Raw genomic sequence first — 18,963 nt, 5'->3', positions numbered from 1 at the left:
CCTAACAAGACTACTCTGCCTCCTACCAGATTAGTGAGAGCAGTCAAAAGATTAATGAGAGCAGTACTCAAGTCAGAAAACTGACCACTAATTTGTTTGGTCTGCTGTGTCAAGACCATGACACGGTTCCTTAGATTCCAATGATTATTTCTAAATAGGAATTTCTAGAAGAATGTGTACGGTATGATTAAGTTGAAAGCACCTTAATCATATTTGACAAATCTCACCGCAAAAATGACAGCTAGGAAACAAATTTAGCAGAATATTATAACATAGAAGAAGGTAGGAAACAAATTTAGCAGAATATTATAATATAAAAGAAATAAAGGATTTAGGCTTGAGATTTTTGCATGCACCAATTAAGTAAGACTTAAAAATCCTTTTTACATATTTAAGATGAAGGTACAACTGCAATCCTTACCTTTGTAGCAGGAGGAGCCTGTGAAGTAGAAAGAGGAGCCTGTGATCCAGTTTCTCGGTACTAGAAAAGTTTTGAAGTTGTGCTCTTGATTTTTCTGAATCACTTTCTATGGTATTGATTTTTGTATAATTATGAAGAATAAATAGAAATGAAGTTTGACAATATGATAATACTCACGTGAGGATATTTATCTCACAAATTGATGATAGATAAAGAGAATTGAGTGAAAGAATTTGTGCACCAATGACCTATATTTATAGGCCATCATGCATCGGTTGGCAAATGGCACAATCATTGGTAACTCAATGGTTGGCAAATAACACAATCTTAAGAAGTGACACAATATTTTGACTAAATCAAAAAGTTATGTCTCTTGACACTTCCTTAACCATCACCCCTATGGGGACCATCACCATGGAGATGGTATCATTTCAAGGGGCACATAGTTTGATGATCATACCCATTAAAATTACATCTCCCACTTGATCATACAAAACGGTGATGATCTAGTTGAGTATATTACCTTGGTACCAATATGAGCTTTCCACTACTCAAGTCTCATTTGCATAACAAGCTTCTACGTGCACACATTTTTCATTTTTGTCATTACCTTATCTGACCTCCCTATTTATCATGTGTGCTTCCACTGATCACATATTAGGGGTGGCTTCATTTCACTAAAAAATATTTAGTGAATGATATCAACTCTCCGTAACTAGATCAATAATCAATATCTCTGTCACAATTGACGACTTCAGCCGAATACATGACACATGTATCGACCTGTGCTGAATTTTCGTGAAGTACTTCCTCTAGAGGCTATGCCTAAGGTTTTTCCTAATCACCTTATCAACGACTTTGCAAATGATTAATCATTTACTTGGGTAATCAAATCACATGTCACTAAAATTTTAGTGAATGACACTGAATTTCCATTAAGTATTTCCTCTCATGAGTCTTTCCTCAATCACCTTATCAGCGACTTTACCATGATCAACATTTTACATGGTTAATCAACCTACACTGAAATTTTATCAAGTACTCACCCTAAGGCCAATACTGAGGTTTTTCTTGATCACCTTATCAGTGATTGTACAAATAACCAAAATTTTCATTTGGGTATCATCATAACTCTATTGAGGTTTATATAGCATAGTATAAATGTATCTTATACTATTCAATTTGTAAAAATTATCCAAAGTTTCAAATTCTCCTCTTCTATCACTATTCAAACTTTTAATGGGCTTACCAATTGGGTTTCTACTTCAAATTTAAATTCTTTAAATTTCTTGATTGCCTCATATTTATTTTTGAGTAACTAGATATGCCCATATCCTGAATAGCCATCAGTAAAAGTAATAAAGCACATCATTCCTCTATAGGTTTTAATTTTAAAAGGTCTACAAACATCAGAATGTATAATTTCTAATAAATCTGTAGATTTCTAACTTTTTGAAAAAGATTTATTACTCATTTTTCCTATGATACATAGTTCACATATATCAAAATTATCTAAATTTATTTGTGGTATTAATCCACTTTTACACATTCTGATCATCTTATTTTTATTTATATGGACTAATATTAAATGTCATAAATATGCATAATTTTTAGACACATTCAAATAATCAGAAATAGATACTTTATTAATTTCAACATTCAGTACATACATATCATGATATTTCACTCCTTTCACTAACACATTGCCATTACTTATTATAACGGTTCCAGACTTAAAACTCAATTGTGTAACCTTTCTGATCTAGTATAGGCACTGGTATTAAATTCTTACGAATACTAAGTACATACAATACATCACTAAGTAAAATAATGGAATTATTCACTCTAAATTTACATGTACCTTGTCCCAAGATATCGTAGTATGTGTTGTTGCTCATATACACTATGTGCTCTCTTATTTGTTTATCTTCAAGTTTGACAAACATATCTTTGTTCATGTATATAGGTTTTGTTGCTACAAAGTCAACCCACCATGAATCTGATGCTGATTTCACAAGCATTACTTTTGAGACTATCGTCAAAATTTCCTTGCTTTCTTGTGCTTTTCCCTTATTAGGACATTGTAAGTTGTAATGTTCATTCTTTCCACACTTCAAACAGTTTCTAGTAAATGGTTTATTTTGTTTCTTTTTCAGCCGTTTCATTTTCTTAAACTGTTTTGGCTTCATCTTGTTCTGTGTAGAACGTTTGTCCTGAGCCATCAATAAATTGGATGATTCACTATCTTTATTCATTATCTTAATCATTTCTCCTTCAAGTACTAAAAGTACTAGAAGGGATGTCATTGTTATTTCATTTACACTATGTGTTAAAGAAGTAACAATATGATCTCAAGATGAAATAAGACTATTTAGTATGGTTGTAACTTGCATTTTATCAGTGAGAGGATGACCAACATCATGTAATTCTTTTGCAATTAACTTCATTAGAAGTATATGATCGCCAATATCATCATTCTCTTTCATACAAGTCCGGTTATACTTATAGAATAATAACTGTATATAAGTATCTGACCTTAAATCATACTTTATTTCAACTGTATCCATAATTTCTTTATCAATTTCATAATTTCATATAGTGCAAAATTAAAATTTTTGCCCTTACATTGTGTTCTTCCCATTTATCTTAATTTGAAGTGCTGCTCCCACTTTCATTTGCACCATTTTCTACAATTTCAGATGATTTTGGTGTTGTTAATGTATATAAGGTCTTTTTATGGGTTAGAAGAAAAATTATATGCCTTTTATAGGCCTGAAAATTTCTTCCATTCAGTTTTTCTATCCCCAAAGGATCAATACTTTTATTCGGTGTTATGAATAATAAACCTTAAAAAATTAACAAGAAGAAGAATGTAGAAATAATAAATGTGTACTATTTAAATACAATAGTTCAAACGTGAAAAATTAAAATTATTATAAATTTAATAGTAATAATAACCCTTGGATTTAATCCAAGGTGGCAGCCTCGAAATTCTCCTATTATATTTTATATAAGGAGAATAATGAAAGTGACGCCTCGATCGAGAATATCCGCGACCTTTCTTTGATGTTTCACCTCTTTCAAAAAACTTTTGGCGATAATTTCTACGAACGTGTGCATTGTAATGTTTTGCATGAAATTTGGAGCACAACTTTTGAACGGACTAATTTGGGCTTGAAATGATCTCGAATGGCCCGAAAAAATAAATCTATCACGAACCGGTTCAAAAAATCGAGTTAATCGGTTCAGTCGGTTCAAACCGGGTTCAAGAGAAAACTGGCTGTCAGCGACTCGATTAAAGGCTTGGTCAATGGCTCGGCTCAAAAATGGGCTTGCGGCTTAGCTTGGAGGAGATTGAACAACATCATTTGGAGGTAGGCGTTGTGCCTGTTCTTTGCCGAAAACGATGTTGTCGTTTTTCTCCTTAGGTTGAACGACAATGTTGTTTAGCCTAGATGGAATTTGAATCTCTTGAACGTTGGACGAAACGACATTGTCATTTGGCTGCTTGTCGTTTAGCCCACTCACATTTTGAATCTGATGACCTTTGGACAAAACGGTATAGGGTCTTCTTCTTCCTTGCACTGGGAGTTTTCAGAAGCTGTGAAGCTCTTGTCTTCACTTTTGTCTGCTAGACGGTGACCAGCGTTGAGGATTCTAACGTGCTCCCGAGATCCATGAAGTCTAATGGCAGTGAAGGGCTTCGGCGATGGCCGAAACAGTGACAATGTGTGAAAATGAACTAGGTAATTCATTGTTTCTTTGTGTAAAATAATACTAATAATTTTCTTGAAAATAATAACAACTTACAAGATTTTGAAAATCTCCAATGTACTCTAGACCCCTCACCGTGATTTGAAAAAGCTCCATTCATGGATTTTCAAGCCTTCAAGATGATTATAATATGCAAGTGTGGTTGCCAAACTTAGTACTTGTCTATTTATCATCTTCACAATACGCAAAAAAGTTCCCTTTGATATGACCTGATTCTTGATACCACTATAGAATTATAAAGAACAAATAGAAACAAAATTTGGCAATATGGTGACACTTTCATGAGGGTATTTGTCCTACAAGCTGGTGATGGACAAATGGAATTGAGTGAATGAATTTGTGCACCAATGATCCCTATTTATAGGCTATCATGCACCGGTTGACAAATGATACAATTTTAAGAAGTGACATAACATTTTGACTAAATCAAAAGGTTGTGTCTCTTGACACTTCCTTAACCATCACTCCTCATGGGAACTATCACCATGGAGAGGGTGTCATTCCAAGTGATACACCGTTTGGTGATCACACCTCTTAGAATTACAATTTTATCTTCTATGGACACATTGTTATCCCTAAGTTGGTCAGCCAGATTTTGGGCTTCATTCAGTCGGACCTCTCTCTCTCTCTTTATCTCTCTCTCTCTCCTCTTCCTTTTTTCACATGTATTCAACTTCTTAAGGTGTGATTTATTGGAGAATTTTTCACTTTCAACCATTCCTTAAAGGTTTTCATAAGCCTATCGAAGGTCGTCATCATTGCTAAAGCCATCTTGGGATAATTCTAGCATGATCAGATGGCATAATGCTACTTTCTACTGAAGTGATAAAGGCCATAAATTTTTAATCTCACCAATTGAAGAATCATTGTTAAAGTCACTAGAATCTGATTCAATGTGACTCAACATAGCATTCATGACTTTTCCTTATGATATATATATATATATATATATATATATATATATATTTGGACAGTTGGATCTAATTTCCCATAACCATTATATCTAAGCCTTGGAGGATTTTTTTTATTGGCATCCCTAGAGTCTTTAACCTTTTTATCTCTTTTGTTTCCGTCAAGGAATCCTAATAAAATCAAAGATTGAGATGTGTATGAGATTTAAGCTTAGGAGAAATTTTTCACGGACTGCCATTCTTCATGCTCATTGTGGGGGTGGATGGATTGCCATGCATATCAATGACCCTTGAGTGTCAAGGTGGGAATTTCTAGTGATGGTGGACTTTATTTATAAGAAGACATGTTATATCCATACCAAATGATCATGCAAAAAGAAGGAAAGAATGGGTATGTTGATGTCGTGTTTCGCAGCCCGAGTAGTACCACGACAGCCAAACTCTCAGGACCTGCAGCTAGGAAGAAGAATGAGTTCCGATGACGTCCGGGATCACTCCGATGCCAAAGTCAATAGAGAATATTTGAGTGACGAAGAAAGCTAAAGTGAGTCAAGTAGAAGAAGAGTTCAGAGAGCCTTCCCTAGGGAGGGATGGCTATATTTATACCTGGCTTGGACTCGACTACTGAGGGAGATCGTGGGGGTGTTAAGACGTGCTTGGGTCAGATCTGCCACCACCGTCCTGCCATGGCAGTATGTCAGGTCGTGGTTGTGCCGTCCTGGCAACACATTGTTGCATGTTGGGCTTCCTGACACGCATTGAATGTGGCGTGTCTCTGGTCTAGCGCGTCCATGATCGGACATGCCCAACTACCTGTGCCCTACTGCAGTTGTCCGCTACGTAACCTATTGTAGGGCTTGGCAGCCCTCTGAGGTCCGAGGCAATCAATGCCTTATGGTGGGCTTCTTGACGGGGCCAAGCCCCATGCCAAGGCCTGTTCGGATGGGCGGACAAGTTGTGGGCTTGGCACACTGCCTCTTGGGCTCTGGCCTGCTTTGGGTTTCCACCTAAGGGGCTTGGGGCCTCTGCGGCTTGATCTCTTTGGGCTTGGGCCTTTCTCCGGAGGGGCCCCTCACAGGATATCCTCTGCATGAATGTTAAGAGAGGGTACATGCTAAGAATTATACTGAACTAGTCGATAATGGAAAAGTGGCCAACGAGATTCTCTTCAAAGGATCATGGAAAAGTGGCAGTTGAAGAAGAGACGTTTCCGAGTTTCATATTCGGAATTACATGAGCATGGATGTGAACTGGTATGGGCTAGATATGTAAGTCAATTGTGACTAATCCCTTTTAGGTTTCATGCATGCAGATCAGGTAGGCGGCACATCTATTCCTAATGATTGATCGATGAATCTGATATGGGAGCCAAATTGATGATGACATTATTAGAGAGTTTTAGTCATGAGAGATCAGGCCGACCGTTACATTTGATATTAGATTGGGAAGGTATAATGCAGGCTGGACTCTATTATTGATTACTTTGAGACTCAATCGAGACTGATCTTTTTGTGTTTATCGTGTACATATGAGCCTCACTTGTATTATTTACGAATGCAGCACTACAAGCTGGAGAGTACTAGTTTGACAGAGATCACTTGAATTAATAACCAAGCGGATTAATTGCTAATTCATGGGATCGATACAGAGCCTCATCAATGGGCGGCAGTGACGAATTTGAGAACCAAATTAAGATAATCAAAGCTGCAGCTTGGTCTACATATACATATTACATATTTTTATACATATATATATATATATATATCTACGTAGCTTGTATGGATTGGAACACTAGATTCTGTATTTATAATACATTATTGGGGTCACTGTGGAAATGAGGTGTCCTTGAGCTATTTAGAATAATGTGAAGGAGAAATTGCATTAATCCGTGGCTATTCTAAGCCATTGAAAAATCAGTGCATGTAAGGCCTGGTTATTTGTTGAAAATGGGATTTACCCTTGTCAGTATTTTCCAATTAACTCGATCTTTGTAATTTAAGTAATGGTGTTTGTCGTTTTGTTTCTGCTTAATTGTAAAAGTTGTAGGTACTGATCTTAAATTCAATCATTATATAAAAAAACATTTTTCATATGTTGTTCTGGCACCTCAATCGGAGTGCCTAGCTTGCTGGGACAATAATATGACAGCACTCATAAATCAAAAATTATTCCCTGTGGGGGAAGTGAACTTTTTTGATATAAACTAACCACCAAACGCAAACATACACCTAATTGGATATAATTTCCAGATCCAAGGAGAAGATGATCATCATCAGAAACCTCCCGGCCCTGTATCACAAGCAGGTGAACAGTGGATATTATTGGTGCACCCACCAAAACATATCTGAGATAGAAAACAAAGGTGGAAAAGAAAGTGAGAATCCCCTTTGACTCGAAAACTTGCATTATTTTCATTCATATGGGCCATGAAAATGATCTCTCACGTGTCAAGCACGTCCTACGAATATAGTACTCGATCATATACTATTATGACGGTCACATATAATATAAAATAAAGTGTAGACTTATGAGGGGACTTGGTTGTATAGTGAATATTTCAGCTGTAGTCTTTTGGGTTCAAGAGAAAATGGGTAAGTTTCAAAGGGTCTGTGTCTTTTGTGGAAGTAATTCAGGGAACAGAAAGATCTTCAGTGATGCAGCTCTGGATCTTGGAAGAGAACTGGTCAGTACTCTCTCTCTCTCTCTCTCTCTCTCTCTCTCTCTCTCTCATACACATGATACACTAGTCATGAACACCTATATCCGGGTTTCAAACATTCTTTTAAGGGTTTTAAAAAGGTGTTTTGCTGCAGGCGGAGAGGAAGATGGATTTGGTGTATGGAGGAGGGAGTGTTGGGCTGATGGGATTGGTTTCTCAAACAGCTTTTGATGGTGGATGTCATGTGCTAGGGTAAGAGATTAAATGGGGAAGCATATAAACATAAGATCACTTAAGCTTTTTCAGTGTTTAACAAAGTAGAATAAATATATATAATATATATGTTCTTGGGTGTAGTTTTTCCTTTTTGATGATTTATTGGGTTTAGTTTAATGTATGTTCCAAGTCTCTTTCTAGTGCATATATTTCCGTATATATAGACCAAAAAAATCTGGACTAATTCATGTTGTCATTTCGTCTTTATTCTAACTGAGAATGATCTTTTTCCGTTTCTTGGTTAGAGTTATCCCAACTGCACTTATTCCTGTTGAGGTATATATGAAGATCTCTCTCTCTCTCTCTCTCTCTCTCTCTCTCTCTCTCTCTCTCTCTTGTGGATGTGACTAGTACTACTTATGAATTGTTCTCAGATATCTGGCCATGCAGTGGGAGAAGTGTTGATTGTATCAGATATGCACGAAAGGAAGGCTGAAATGGCTCGTCAAGCTGATGCTTTTGTCGCTCTTCCTGGTATATATATGCAGATATATGTGAATTTTGAGATCGAAAAAGAAAGTACATGTACATAGCATAAATAAGAGTTTCAATTAATTTGTTAGATATTGATCGATGCAAGTTTTTCCCCCTTAACCCTTTCTCTCTGTTATTTAAATATGAATTAGGAGGATATGGAACCATGGAAGAGTTGCTTGAGATGATAACATGGTCTCAGCTTGGAATACATAACAAACCAGTAAGTTAAATTGCCTTTTGCTCCTCATGACATATATGAACGTTTATATAAATAGAAATTAAGCACTAATTCAATTTAATTTGGGGCATTTACAGTAGTAATTCCCAAAGTTTCCTCAGTATGTATATATATATATATATATCATGATATATATATATATATATATAGAGAGAGAGAGAGAGAGAGAGAGAGAGAGAGAGAATTAGCTAGCTAACACCTGCATGGGTCATCATGTTAATTAGGCTGCATATTATTATATATATCCTTCAAAAGGAAAATGGCCACAATTATGACGCACAAAATTAACCTGGCCTATATATATATATATATGATCTAGGCCGGGGATGTTGATAATTGATCATCATTTTTCTTAATCAATTGTTCTGATCATGACCTATGATACATAATAGCATTAATATATATATATATATATAATATTATTCCCTGATCAACTCCAAGAAAGATCAAAAGGGCAGCTTTGATATTGTATTGACTTGAGGAATCTTCCTCGATCGCTAGCTGCATATATCTATATATATATATATATATATATATATATATATATATATGCTCATTATCCAATTAATTACATATTTTCAAAGCTAAGTTTCTTTTGAAGTTATATACACATGATCGATCTTGATCTCATGCATGATACATGAAGGATGATCAAGTTGACTTAGTGATCATTTATTAAAATTAAAGAATAAATTAAGATATATATATATATAGTACTTCACATGACATGACATGACATGGCGATGGAGTATGATTAATTTGGTGTTCATAAACTTAGATGCAACTAATTGAAGGTAGAATTACATTTAACAATAGAACATATATATTAAATAGAAGCATGTATGTATTAATTGTCGAGAAAAATATTATAGTTAAGTTAAGCAATTAAACACTGTTTGTAGTCCTTTTCGTTTTCATTATTATTTATTTACACCACTTTTTCTGACCGGCCTCTATTGTGGGAAATAAAGAGTAATTATTGAGACCAAATACCGGATCGATAACATGCAGTAATTGGGTCATGAGATCAGCCACAGTATTTTTGGGTTCGATTGATCATCATCATGTCCTAGCCTTAATTCATTATTCTTATCTTCCATATATATATATATATATATATATATATAGGAACTGAAAGTAACATGGTTTAGGCTTCATTTTTAATTTGTTTAAAAAATGTTTGATCCAAGGAATAATTAATCAGATAGAATTTGCACTGGATCATGCATGGAACTCCTCACCATTACTGGAAGTTCCAGGTAGCAGCAATATGCCTGAGGATGGGGATGTTGATGAGATCGAGGACCTGAGGTTGATCAATTATGATAGCTTTTAAGAGAGAGGCCTTTTAAGTTTAAGAGCACTTGGCTAGCTAGCTTATCAATGAGTAATATTATATGCAGTCATAGAGTATATAAGTGTAATACAGTTATTTTAAAAAAGAGTATGATTTACTATTAAAAAATTAATTTTTTTCATATGAATTTCGTATATATTTATTTTTTTTAAAATGATTACTTGATATTTACTTACTTACAACTACAACCATTATTTTTCATAATTAAAAGTAATAATATCTTGATGACCAGATCATCGAGGAAGCAATTAAAGTAAACCGTGGGGTTTGAATGCCTTAAGCCCGTACGTGTATGGCTTTATGTGGTTATTAGCCACATCTGGCCCTCGAGCTTGACAGCTGTCCAAATATGACAGAGATGGCAATGAGTCAGACTTAACACCCATTTTAGGCCCTTAATTAGCCTAATCTTTTCTTTGAAAAAAGTAGTTTATACATAGTGTCACAGCAATCGCTCTCATTCAATGAAAATGGGTTCCAAGTTTAAATAAGAGAAAGTTCGAAAGTACACATCAAAATTGAAGTCGGTGAGATTGAAGCCAATGAATGAGCACGATCATCAGCATGCATGCATGTTTCAGTAAAAAAAAAAAAAAAAAAGAAGCCTTGACTTTAATGCATTTCGGCCAGTTGTCACCTACTAAGCTCAGAACTTTCATGTGTTACTCCATATATATAAAATATATATATATATATATAAATATATTTCCTTATTATTTTTTAAAAAACAAAGCTCAAAAAGTTGTACTATTAAGGCCGTCATCACACTCAAGCATAATTTGGCTGCAAACACAGGTGGGTCTCTTGAATATAGATGGATATTATGATTGCTTGCTTGGATTGTTTGACAAAGGGGTGGAAGAAGGATTTATTGATCCATCTGCCAGGAACATTATCATTTCCGCAAAGACTGCTCGAGAGCTGATACAGAGGATGGAGGTACATATATATATACAATTTCCTTCTACATTAACCACATAAAAAGCACAGAAAATCTCACATTTGGTGAAAATTGCAAAACTATGTTCAATCAGGAAATAGTCGACCAAAAAAGTTAAATGAACAGATTTGAGTGAAGTGTTTAATTCTCCTGCGAGAATAGGACATATTATGAGGGTAGGCTAACTGGGCACATTAGTTATTTAGTTTCTAGGAGTCCTGTACTCTAACTGAGCATGGCAGAAACCTTGGTCAACTTCAAAGCTTCAGGGATGTCAAAGGTCCCAGCACGCTAGTTTTATATGATGACAGAATGCTTTACTTCGAATAGAGTTTTTCCACGTTCCAAAATCCAACCAAGAAGTTAAGCAGGCAAAGACTTTTCGATGAAAACGTGAATAAAAACTATGGCACTGGCATTTTAACTAGCAGTGATATAATCCCTGAAGTCATTTATCATTTATCTTATGTAACTAACTTGTTGCTTGTGGAATTTCTGTAGGAATACATACCCGTGCATGATCAAGTGGCAACAAGACAAAGTTGGAACATTGAAGAAAATCACAATGTAAGTTTGTAGCTGTATACCCTTCTTTTGCCCTCCAGGAGGGGAAGGGGAAGTGCTTATTGTAATAACATTTTCCTAAAAGGTAGTTGAAATCTTATGTGCAAGCAGATAATATAATAAGAATTAGAGAGAGAGAGAGACAGAGAGAGAGAGAAAAGATATTCCAAATGGACAAGGGCACTAATTCTCTGAAGAAACCCTTTCGCTGATTGTGTTTCTTCGATTGACTTCACAAATTGAATGCTTATAGCTACTTGAAGGCTGTGAGTGTTAATTTATGGACTCTCATGTTGCTCAGTTAATTATGCATCCAATTTCTATCACCAAAAAGATAAATATAAAAAAATCGTATAAGGATCAACCAAAGCGGACATGATTGTTCAGTACTCAGTAGACACCAAAATAAATTGATATATAAAAACAAGTACAGGAATTGTAATCACAAGCCAAAAGGGCAAAGCTACCCTGCTTCCCATTACATGGGCAAAAAGAAAAAACACCTCAATCTTCCAATAGCATCTTGTCAAAGAGGTAAATTCCAAGTGCATGCTATAAGGAACAAAAAGCTTTCATTGACCAGCAGAAATATCATTTACACAGCTTTCTTTTCGTCTGTGTTCTTCTTCTTCTTCTTCTCTTCCCTTTACATGATAAACTTAGTTCTCATCCCATATGGGTAAATAACAAATGAGAAAGTCTTTTGTGAAGCTTCTGGGTTCGGGGTAGTCATTAAACAATACAGATATGAGCTAGTCATAATGAATGATCGTCAATGCAATAAGGGAACATATGAACAAAAAAAAACAAACCAGAATTGACTCAAAGAATCAAAACATTAGGGGATAACCCAGCCCGTTCAGCACGTATTGACTCCATCCTTGCAATCTGTTGTCAAATTATAGAACGTTTCCACCCGTGTCTTTGCCCTATAAAGGACCTCAGTATCCACGGCAACTCTCATGTAACCATCAAACTCAACAGGTCGTCCATTATTTAGAAGCATTGTCTCATTGTACCATTCACTTGCATTGCCCCACAATTCTTTGTAATCATCGAGCAAATGTACCTTGTACTGAGATCTCAATTTATCAAAGTAATTGTAAAATGGCTCATTTGTGGCTATATACAGATTCCTCCATGGCTGAATCATACTTTTAAGCTTCGTAAACAGGGCATCAGGGGATGTATCAGAATCCAGATGAGGCCAAAGCTCTTTATTCTGTGCCTTCTTCCCTCGGACCACGTGGACAGCATCAAAATCCCAGTCCATTCGTCCACTGATTTCTGAAACAAGATTCATCAATCTCTTTGATTTCCAAAGAGCGTGCCATGGCCTCTGGATGTACTTGGCAGCTTGCCCTTCACATACTCTATACCAATAGTTCTCCGGCTCCAGAGCATCAAAATGCCTCCATATAACTGTGTTCTTATCTTTCTTAAGTTGCATCGGCGTCACCTTGTAACTCACAACCTTCCTAGTAGGAACTTTCCTTTTATGGCTCCGACGCCATTTCTTCCAACCCATCAAAAACTCACCCTCCTCCACAATCGATGCCACCTCCTTAAGATGCTCAAAGTCAAAATAATACCGAAAATCCTTTCCCTCCTCATCTTTATTACTCGGATTATATGCTGCTTCCAAGCATATACTCAAATCCATCACGAACGTCCTATTTAAAAACATAGCCTCCCCTAAACCACACAAGAAACTCCAAAGGTAGTGATTCATTCCCTTACAATAATCTCCTCCGCGGGAATAATACAAGTACCTCCCCTTGTTGAAATTCATCAACGATCCCAGACTTGGGATTGTGTCATTGATCTCCTCATCCCGGACCGGTGGGGGCACAATCTTAGCTTTATTTCCACTGCCCCTCCTCGTACCATTTCTGATTCTACTCCTAGGCTGCCGAACATTAACACCAGAATGCCATGCACCAGCCTGCACCACTTTATACGTACAATTCTCTCCAATTCCAAACTTGAACCTCCTAAAATCCCTATACTTCCTCCATGACTTCTCTTTCTTATTCCTAAACCTCCATGCAACATCGCACTCATCCGGTTTTGACCCGTTAGCTGTCATCTGATACTTCAAGAACACAATGGACTTAAAGACCCGCAAATTGAACTTCTCAACGGCAATCAGAACTCGTGGGTCCGAACAATTCACAACCTGCTTGGACTCGTCGCAAGCCAATTGAAATTCCGGGGTTGAATTGGCAATCTTCTCTTCGGCTTTCTCGATCACAGCCTCGGTAATTGGCTTGCTTTCAGGTGGCATCGCACGCTCCACAGGAAAATCTTCCCCAGTTTTGAGGATAGAATTGTCACTTTGGAAGGTGGCATTTTCAGATTGGGTGAACAGCTTGGTCAGGGCCGGAGCCGACTCAAGCCATGGGTCTGGGGGTTGGTAGGTGATGGCAATCACGGTGAACACGAGCACCGAGAATACAAACACTGAGAAACACACATTGCTTATTAATTTGATTAGGTTCTGTCCTAAGGGCTCAGTGCTTGGATTCGACTCTTTCATGGGTTTGTCCTGAAAGCTGTGATCTTGCAAGAACAACCCAAACACCCGAACCCCAAATATTAAAGTTTTTCCTTTCAGCTAACAAACAGGTCGTGAAATCAGTGCAGAAGAACAAGTAGGTTTATAAATGAAAATGTAAGGGAATTAGGATTCAAAAGAAAAAAAAAAAACTAAGAAAGCAAGTAGAAAGAATTGCACTTACAGTTGAAAACGGGAGATGTGGTATGGGTATTAGTGCAGAGATGTGTTTGAGAGCGTGTTTTGAGGCTTTAGCCATGAGCAAGCGAAAAGCCGAAAGTCGTGGGTGGGTGAGTCCCTGAGGGAGGAGGGGTGTTGTTGGATTGTCCTCGTCTGGTGAACCTCTTTACTCTTTGGTGGTTCAGCAGGAGCACTCTCCACGTCATTATTATTATTATTATTTTATTATGAAAAACTCTATTATACATCCACTGTTTGCTGCACTCGTTTACACACATGACGTGTCCGAGCCCCAACCCCCCCCCCCAAACGCACGTTTTCGGTTTCATTTTGAATTTTCACCCAACAAACGCACGTTCATCTTCCACATTCGTTCCTCTCCCCCCCAACCCTCCAGCGTCGTTTCCCCGAGCCCCCCAAACACGAGATTGCCCTTCATCTTCAAGATTCGCTCTCACCCAACCCCCCGCATTGCATCCCTCGCTCTCACCCAACCCCCCGCGTTGCGTCCCCCCCACCCCCGAGACTCCTCTGCCCTAAGGGAGGCCCTGCACTGCGATTTTGAGTTCTTCCCCTGAAGGCCGAGCTCCTCGCAGGTTATATCTTCTTCTTCTTCTTCTCCTCCTCTAAGATTTACACTTATTCGATGCAGGTTTCTTCTTCTTCTCTTTCTCTGTGTTCGACACACTCAGATTGAAGCCGTCAATCCACCGACGCGAAGCCCAGAGCTGCGGGAGGGGTAATGTATAGTTTCTTCTAAATAATCTTCCTGAACCATTTTCATGTATTACGTTCCTCTCTGATTCTAGGGTTTAGTCATACATTTATTTTTTTTCTCTGTATTTACAACATCTTTTTTCCTCTAGGGTTTAGTTACATGTTCTGTAAGTTAATAATATTTTTCTAGAAATTAATGGGGTTGTTTCTGGATGATGCATAGCTAGTATTAGGTAGAGATTGGAGGTTGCAGTCTATCCTGAAACTTCGATGAGATTAGAAAGCATGGCCGGGTTTGGAAGACATGTCCATACACACGAAAGCACATGTTCTCCTTGTCATTTTTTTTTGGTTTTTGGTTTTTGGTATGGAATCTGTTTGCAGTATATCAGATTTCATACATCCTAAGAGAATCATAGAATTCTATAAAATAAGATCTATATCTCTCGGTGGGTGAAGTGACATTGAGTTGAAAATTTTCAAACTGATGCCATTTTTGGCCATATTGATTTTAATTTTTAATCCTTAGTTGATGTTTATTCCTTTTCTCTCAATATCTGAATTTGTTAAATGTTTAATTTTGAATGAATACCGCAAGTGTTCATGAATCTGTTTTTTCTGCATTCTTGCGCATGCATAACAGGAGTTTTAAGTTTGTTTCTTGAGTTTCTTTGAATAATTAGAAGGTTTCCTTCCAATTTCTATACAGATAAATTGAATGGTTTGGGGATTCTCTGTATTTATTATTCACTTGGCAATGAATTGAGACTCGAGTTTTTATTCACAACTTTCCGGGGAATTTTGTAATTAGATGTGATATTAGATTTAAACAATTTTGTAATTTAGTAGTTCTCTGAGAATGAGGAATGAACAAAGCAGTTAATGATTGCATTCATTCCTTTGAATGGATTCACGCTAGATTTACACGTACATTCTTTATTTTAGGCTTTAGTGTTGCAACTCATGTATTTTAAACTTTACACATATATTCTTTATTCATTCCTTTTAATTTTTATCTTTGTTCACATGATTTCCCCAGGCCTAGAAGACATGGGATGATGTATTACAGCGCGAATATGCCATTCGAAAAAGGAAAGAAAAAGTGAGAGAGATAGCGAAGAATCTGAAAATCACCAAGCGAAAGTTATTGTGTTTGTACTAGATTATCACATTTGTAATAGTGTTTGCTTGGTTCAGATAAATGTAATGTAAAAAGCACGTTGTATGGATTATGTAATTTTTGAGTAGAAACAGCTTGTACAGGAATGGTTGAAAGTGAAAACAATATTTGTAAATTGTATTTTGTTAAATCAACTCTGTAATGAAAAGGTCTTCTGCCTATTCTATTGTTGCTAACAGTGCCTATTCTCATGAATGATTTCAATTTTGATTCCATTGTTGCTGATGGTGCAAAGTGAACCTAACTTCACTTGCTTTCTCATGTTGATGACTACATCAAGATTGCAACACAGTTTGTATCTGATCTTCAAGTTCATGCAAATGGAATAATAATGAAACATAAATTGTGAATAAGTAAAGTATGACACTGTGTTGCAATCCATTGTACTACTCATGCAAACGGAATAATAATGCAAACCAAATACATTGTACTATGCTTTCAAGGAACAAATTGTGAATCAATAAATTCACATACATTTTGTGAATAAGAAAAATATAACGTTGTCTTAACATTGTAATAACACTGTCATAACTCTTTTACATTCCCCCCTTAATTCTCTGGTAGCTTCTCCTCTGAAAACTGCAACAGCTCTCCAACAGTGTTCACACCCAAATCACTTTGTAAAGAACTCTCAAGCTTTCCTCCAAGCTGTTTCCTGAACACCATGTTTTCTTTGGTAGTAAGCATTGCAGTTCACAAGAACTTACCAGCAACACAATTTTGAACAGAGAAGAATACAGAAAAAAATAAAAAACTTATTTCCAATTATCTTTCCTTTTTGCAGCTAAGTAGCAAAATGACAGTCAGCTAATGTATACAGCAATATGATTTGCATCTCTAACTCAAGATAGAAGTATAAAATTGAAACAAAAACTCACATTTTCTTAATTGGCAAGGATCCGAGTAATCCTTTGACAGATGATAGGGGCACAAAAGTTTTTTGTGCAGGTTTATTCATAGCACTTGCAAGTTTGGCCAGCATCTGCTAACAAAGTCATAGCTAAACTAATGACAAAAAAATTCATCTGTTCCGTTAAGGAAGATTTTAAAAATTGACCGCTACCTACCTTATTATGAGCAATCCCAGTTAGTCAAGGTGCTGCAAACTCAAGGAGAAAATGAACGAGAAAGTGTAGTGGAAGTTAAATATCAGTGCATTCTGCAGATGTCGCTTTTGAATTGTGATAGTAAAGTTATTGTGCATTAATAATTATAAAGAACCATATTAATTAATCAAAGTAATAACCTGTTCAAGAACAGAGTTTATGTCCCTGCCCCTCTCAACTGTGTCACGTCTTATTCTACGAGCAAGTCTCACATCAGCATCTATAAGGAATTATTCACCAAAAAAAACATAATGAAGCATTTGAGAGAGAGAGATGCAATAAAATATAAACTTATAACACCTGTTCTCTATTTGCCAGTTAAAAATATATGAAACATAGAACTGAAAATGATCCAAGCTGAGGCTCATTCATTTAAAAGAACAAATTAAGATTTGTCTAATGTGGGAGTATAGCTATTCTTTTTTAACAAGAAAAAGAAAAGAAATTGATCAAATAAGCAGCGTTGTTGACTATCTACCAATGAAAAATCAAGGAAAAAAAACAATTCAAAGAACAAATAAAATTTAAAATAAAGAAAAGGCTAAAGCGAATAAAATTCCAATATTATGTTGAAAATTTTGAATCCCATATCAATATTAATGGCAATAACTTAAGAATCCTCTACTCAAGACCACCAATTTTTTCCCAAAATACAATCACAAAGGAGAAAGCATCCATAATCTTGGCCATTAATCATATATGGAGAACCAAGAAATCGACTCCATCCTTATGGATGTGAAATAGTAGATGATAGTTACACTGTATAGCTCAACAGTCACCAGTTCTTCACGTACTACTTTTTTTTTAATAAGTAGTTCTTCACGTGCTATACCAGTCTGATCTTTCTGATACAAAATCTATGCAGTCAATAAGAAACTCAATTCTGTTGTTCGATTTCAACTACAACACACTAAGATATATGTTAGGATACCCTTACCAAAACCAAACTTTTTTTTTTCCATCTCAGATATCCAACAAGTACATCATACACAAGCTTTGGAGCCGATAAATTTGCCATCCTTGGTGGCATCCGCACATCACTCTACCCATTGCAATGTCGTTACCCACATTCCAAAATCAGTTATTCTATTGCTTAATCTATAATATTTCTTTTTATCCAGAATCCTATTTATCAAAACCTCTCTTGTAAATGATGAGATCTTTACCTCCATGTGTCGTATTACATTATGTAGGTCACAAAAAACGTCTTTAATCTTGAAGTAATTATAGATCCAGATCTGGATTGGCATTTATGGCATAACTGAAACCTAAATGTTAAACTGCATTAATTAATAAAACAACCATAAAGTTAAATACATTGTCTTCGTTTAAAACACAATCACAAAATTTGTATATGGAACGAATTAAGATCATCTAGCCCAACAAAATATTTAGCTAGTAATGAAATCAAACAAATCGTGAATAACAAAAATGATCGAACAAACAAAAAACATACCCCACTAGAAATCACAACTCCAGCAACAACTGGAACAAGAGCAGCGTACGAGACCCAAGCCTCCCTCTTAAGGGTAACCACAACAAGACATTTTTACAGGTTTTGCCTCAAATGGTGCCTGGATTCGATGGGGGAAACTCGCATTAGAGC

General features: G+C 36.2%; 2 protein-coding genes across 3 annotated transcripts; one reads left to right on the top strand and one right to left on the bottom strand.

The window, feature by feature from the left end:
• The first annotated feature begins 7,653 nt into the window (after window positions 1–7,653).
• On the top strand, window positions 7,654–11,909 carry LOC108980627 (cytokinin riboside 5'-monophosphate phosphoribohydrolase LOG8-like). The gene is made up of 7 exons (XM_018951611.2): window positions 7,654–7,789; window positions 7,920–8,017; window positions 8,287–8,317; window positions 8,416–8,515; window positions 8,668–8,738; window positions 10,909–11,052; window positions 11,555–11,909. Exons 1-7 carry the CDS (start codon window positions 7,694–7,696, stop codon window positions 11,630–11,632), a joined length of 618 nt encoding a protein of 205 aa, XP_018807156.1. The 5' UTR covers window positions 7,654–7,693; the 3' UTR covers window positions 11,633–11,909.
• A 70-nt stretch (window positions 11,910–11,979) lies between these two features.
• On the bottom strand, window positions 11,980–14,500 carry LOC108980625. 2 transcript variants are annotated; one of them, XM_018951609.2, is made up of 2 exons: window positions 14,359–14,500; window positions 11,980–14,179 (listed from the first exon to the last, which is right to left on the bottom strand). In XM_018951609.2, exon 2 carries the CDS (start codon window positions 14,154–14,156, stop codon window positions 12,477–12,479), a length of 1,680 nt encoding a protein of 559 aa, XP_018807154.2. In that variant the 5' UTR covers window positions 14,157–14,179; window positions 14,359–14,500; the 3' UTR covers window positions 11,980–12,476. The 2 variants fall into 2 exon arrangements, with proteins under 2 accessions (XP_018807154.2, XP_018807155.2); XM_018951610.2 differs by having other exon boundaries at window positions 11,980–14,172.
• Between the last annotated feature and the right edge of the window lie 4,463 nt (window positions 14,501–18,963).

This window comes from Juglans regia, chromosome 5 (assembly GCF_001411555.2).
Source record: "Juglans regia cultivar Chandler chromosome 5, Walnut 2.0, whole genome shotgun sequence".
Taxonomy (NCBI): domain Eukaryota; kingdom Viridiplantae; phylum Streptophyta; class Magnoliopsida; order Fagales; family Juglandaceae; genus Juglans; species Juglans regia.
This window is presented reverse-complemented; position numbering and strand designations above follow the sequence as displayed.

Coding starts and splice junctions, on each gene's coding strand:
- LOC108980627 (XM_018951611.2), top strand. CDS start 7,694: ATGGGTAAGTTTCAAAGGGTCTGTGTCTTTTGTGGAAGTAATTCAGGG. Junction 8,018..8,286: donor GGTGGATGTCATGTGCTAGG/GTAAGAGATTAA, acceptor TTTCTTGGTTAG/AGTTATCCCAACTGCACTTA. Junction 8,318..8,415: donor CTGCACTTATTCCTGTTGAG/GTATATATGAAG, acceptor AATTGTTCTCAG/ATATCTGGCCATGCAGTGGG.
- LOC108980625 (XM_018951609.2), bottom strand. CDS start 14,156: ATGAAAGAGTCGAATCCAAGCACTGAGCCCTTAGGACAGAACCTAATC.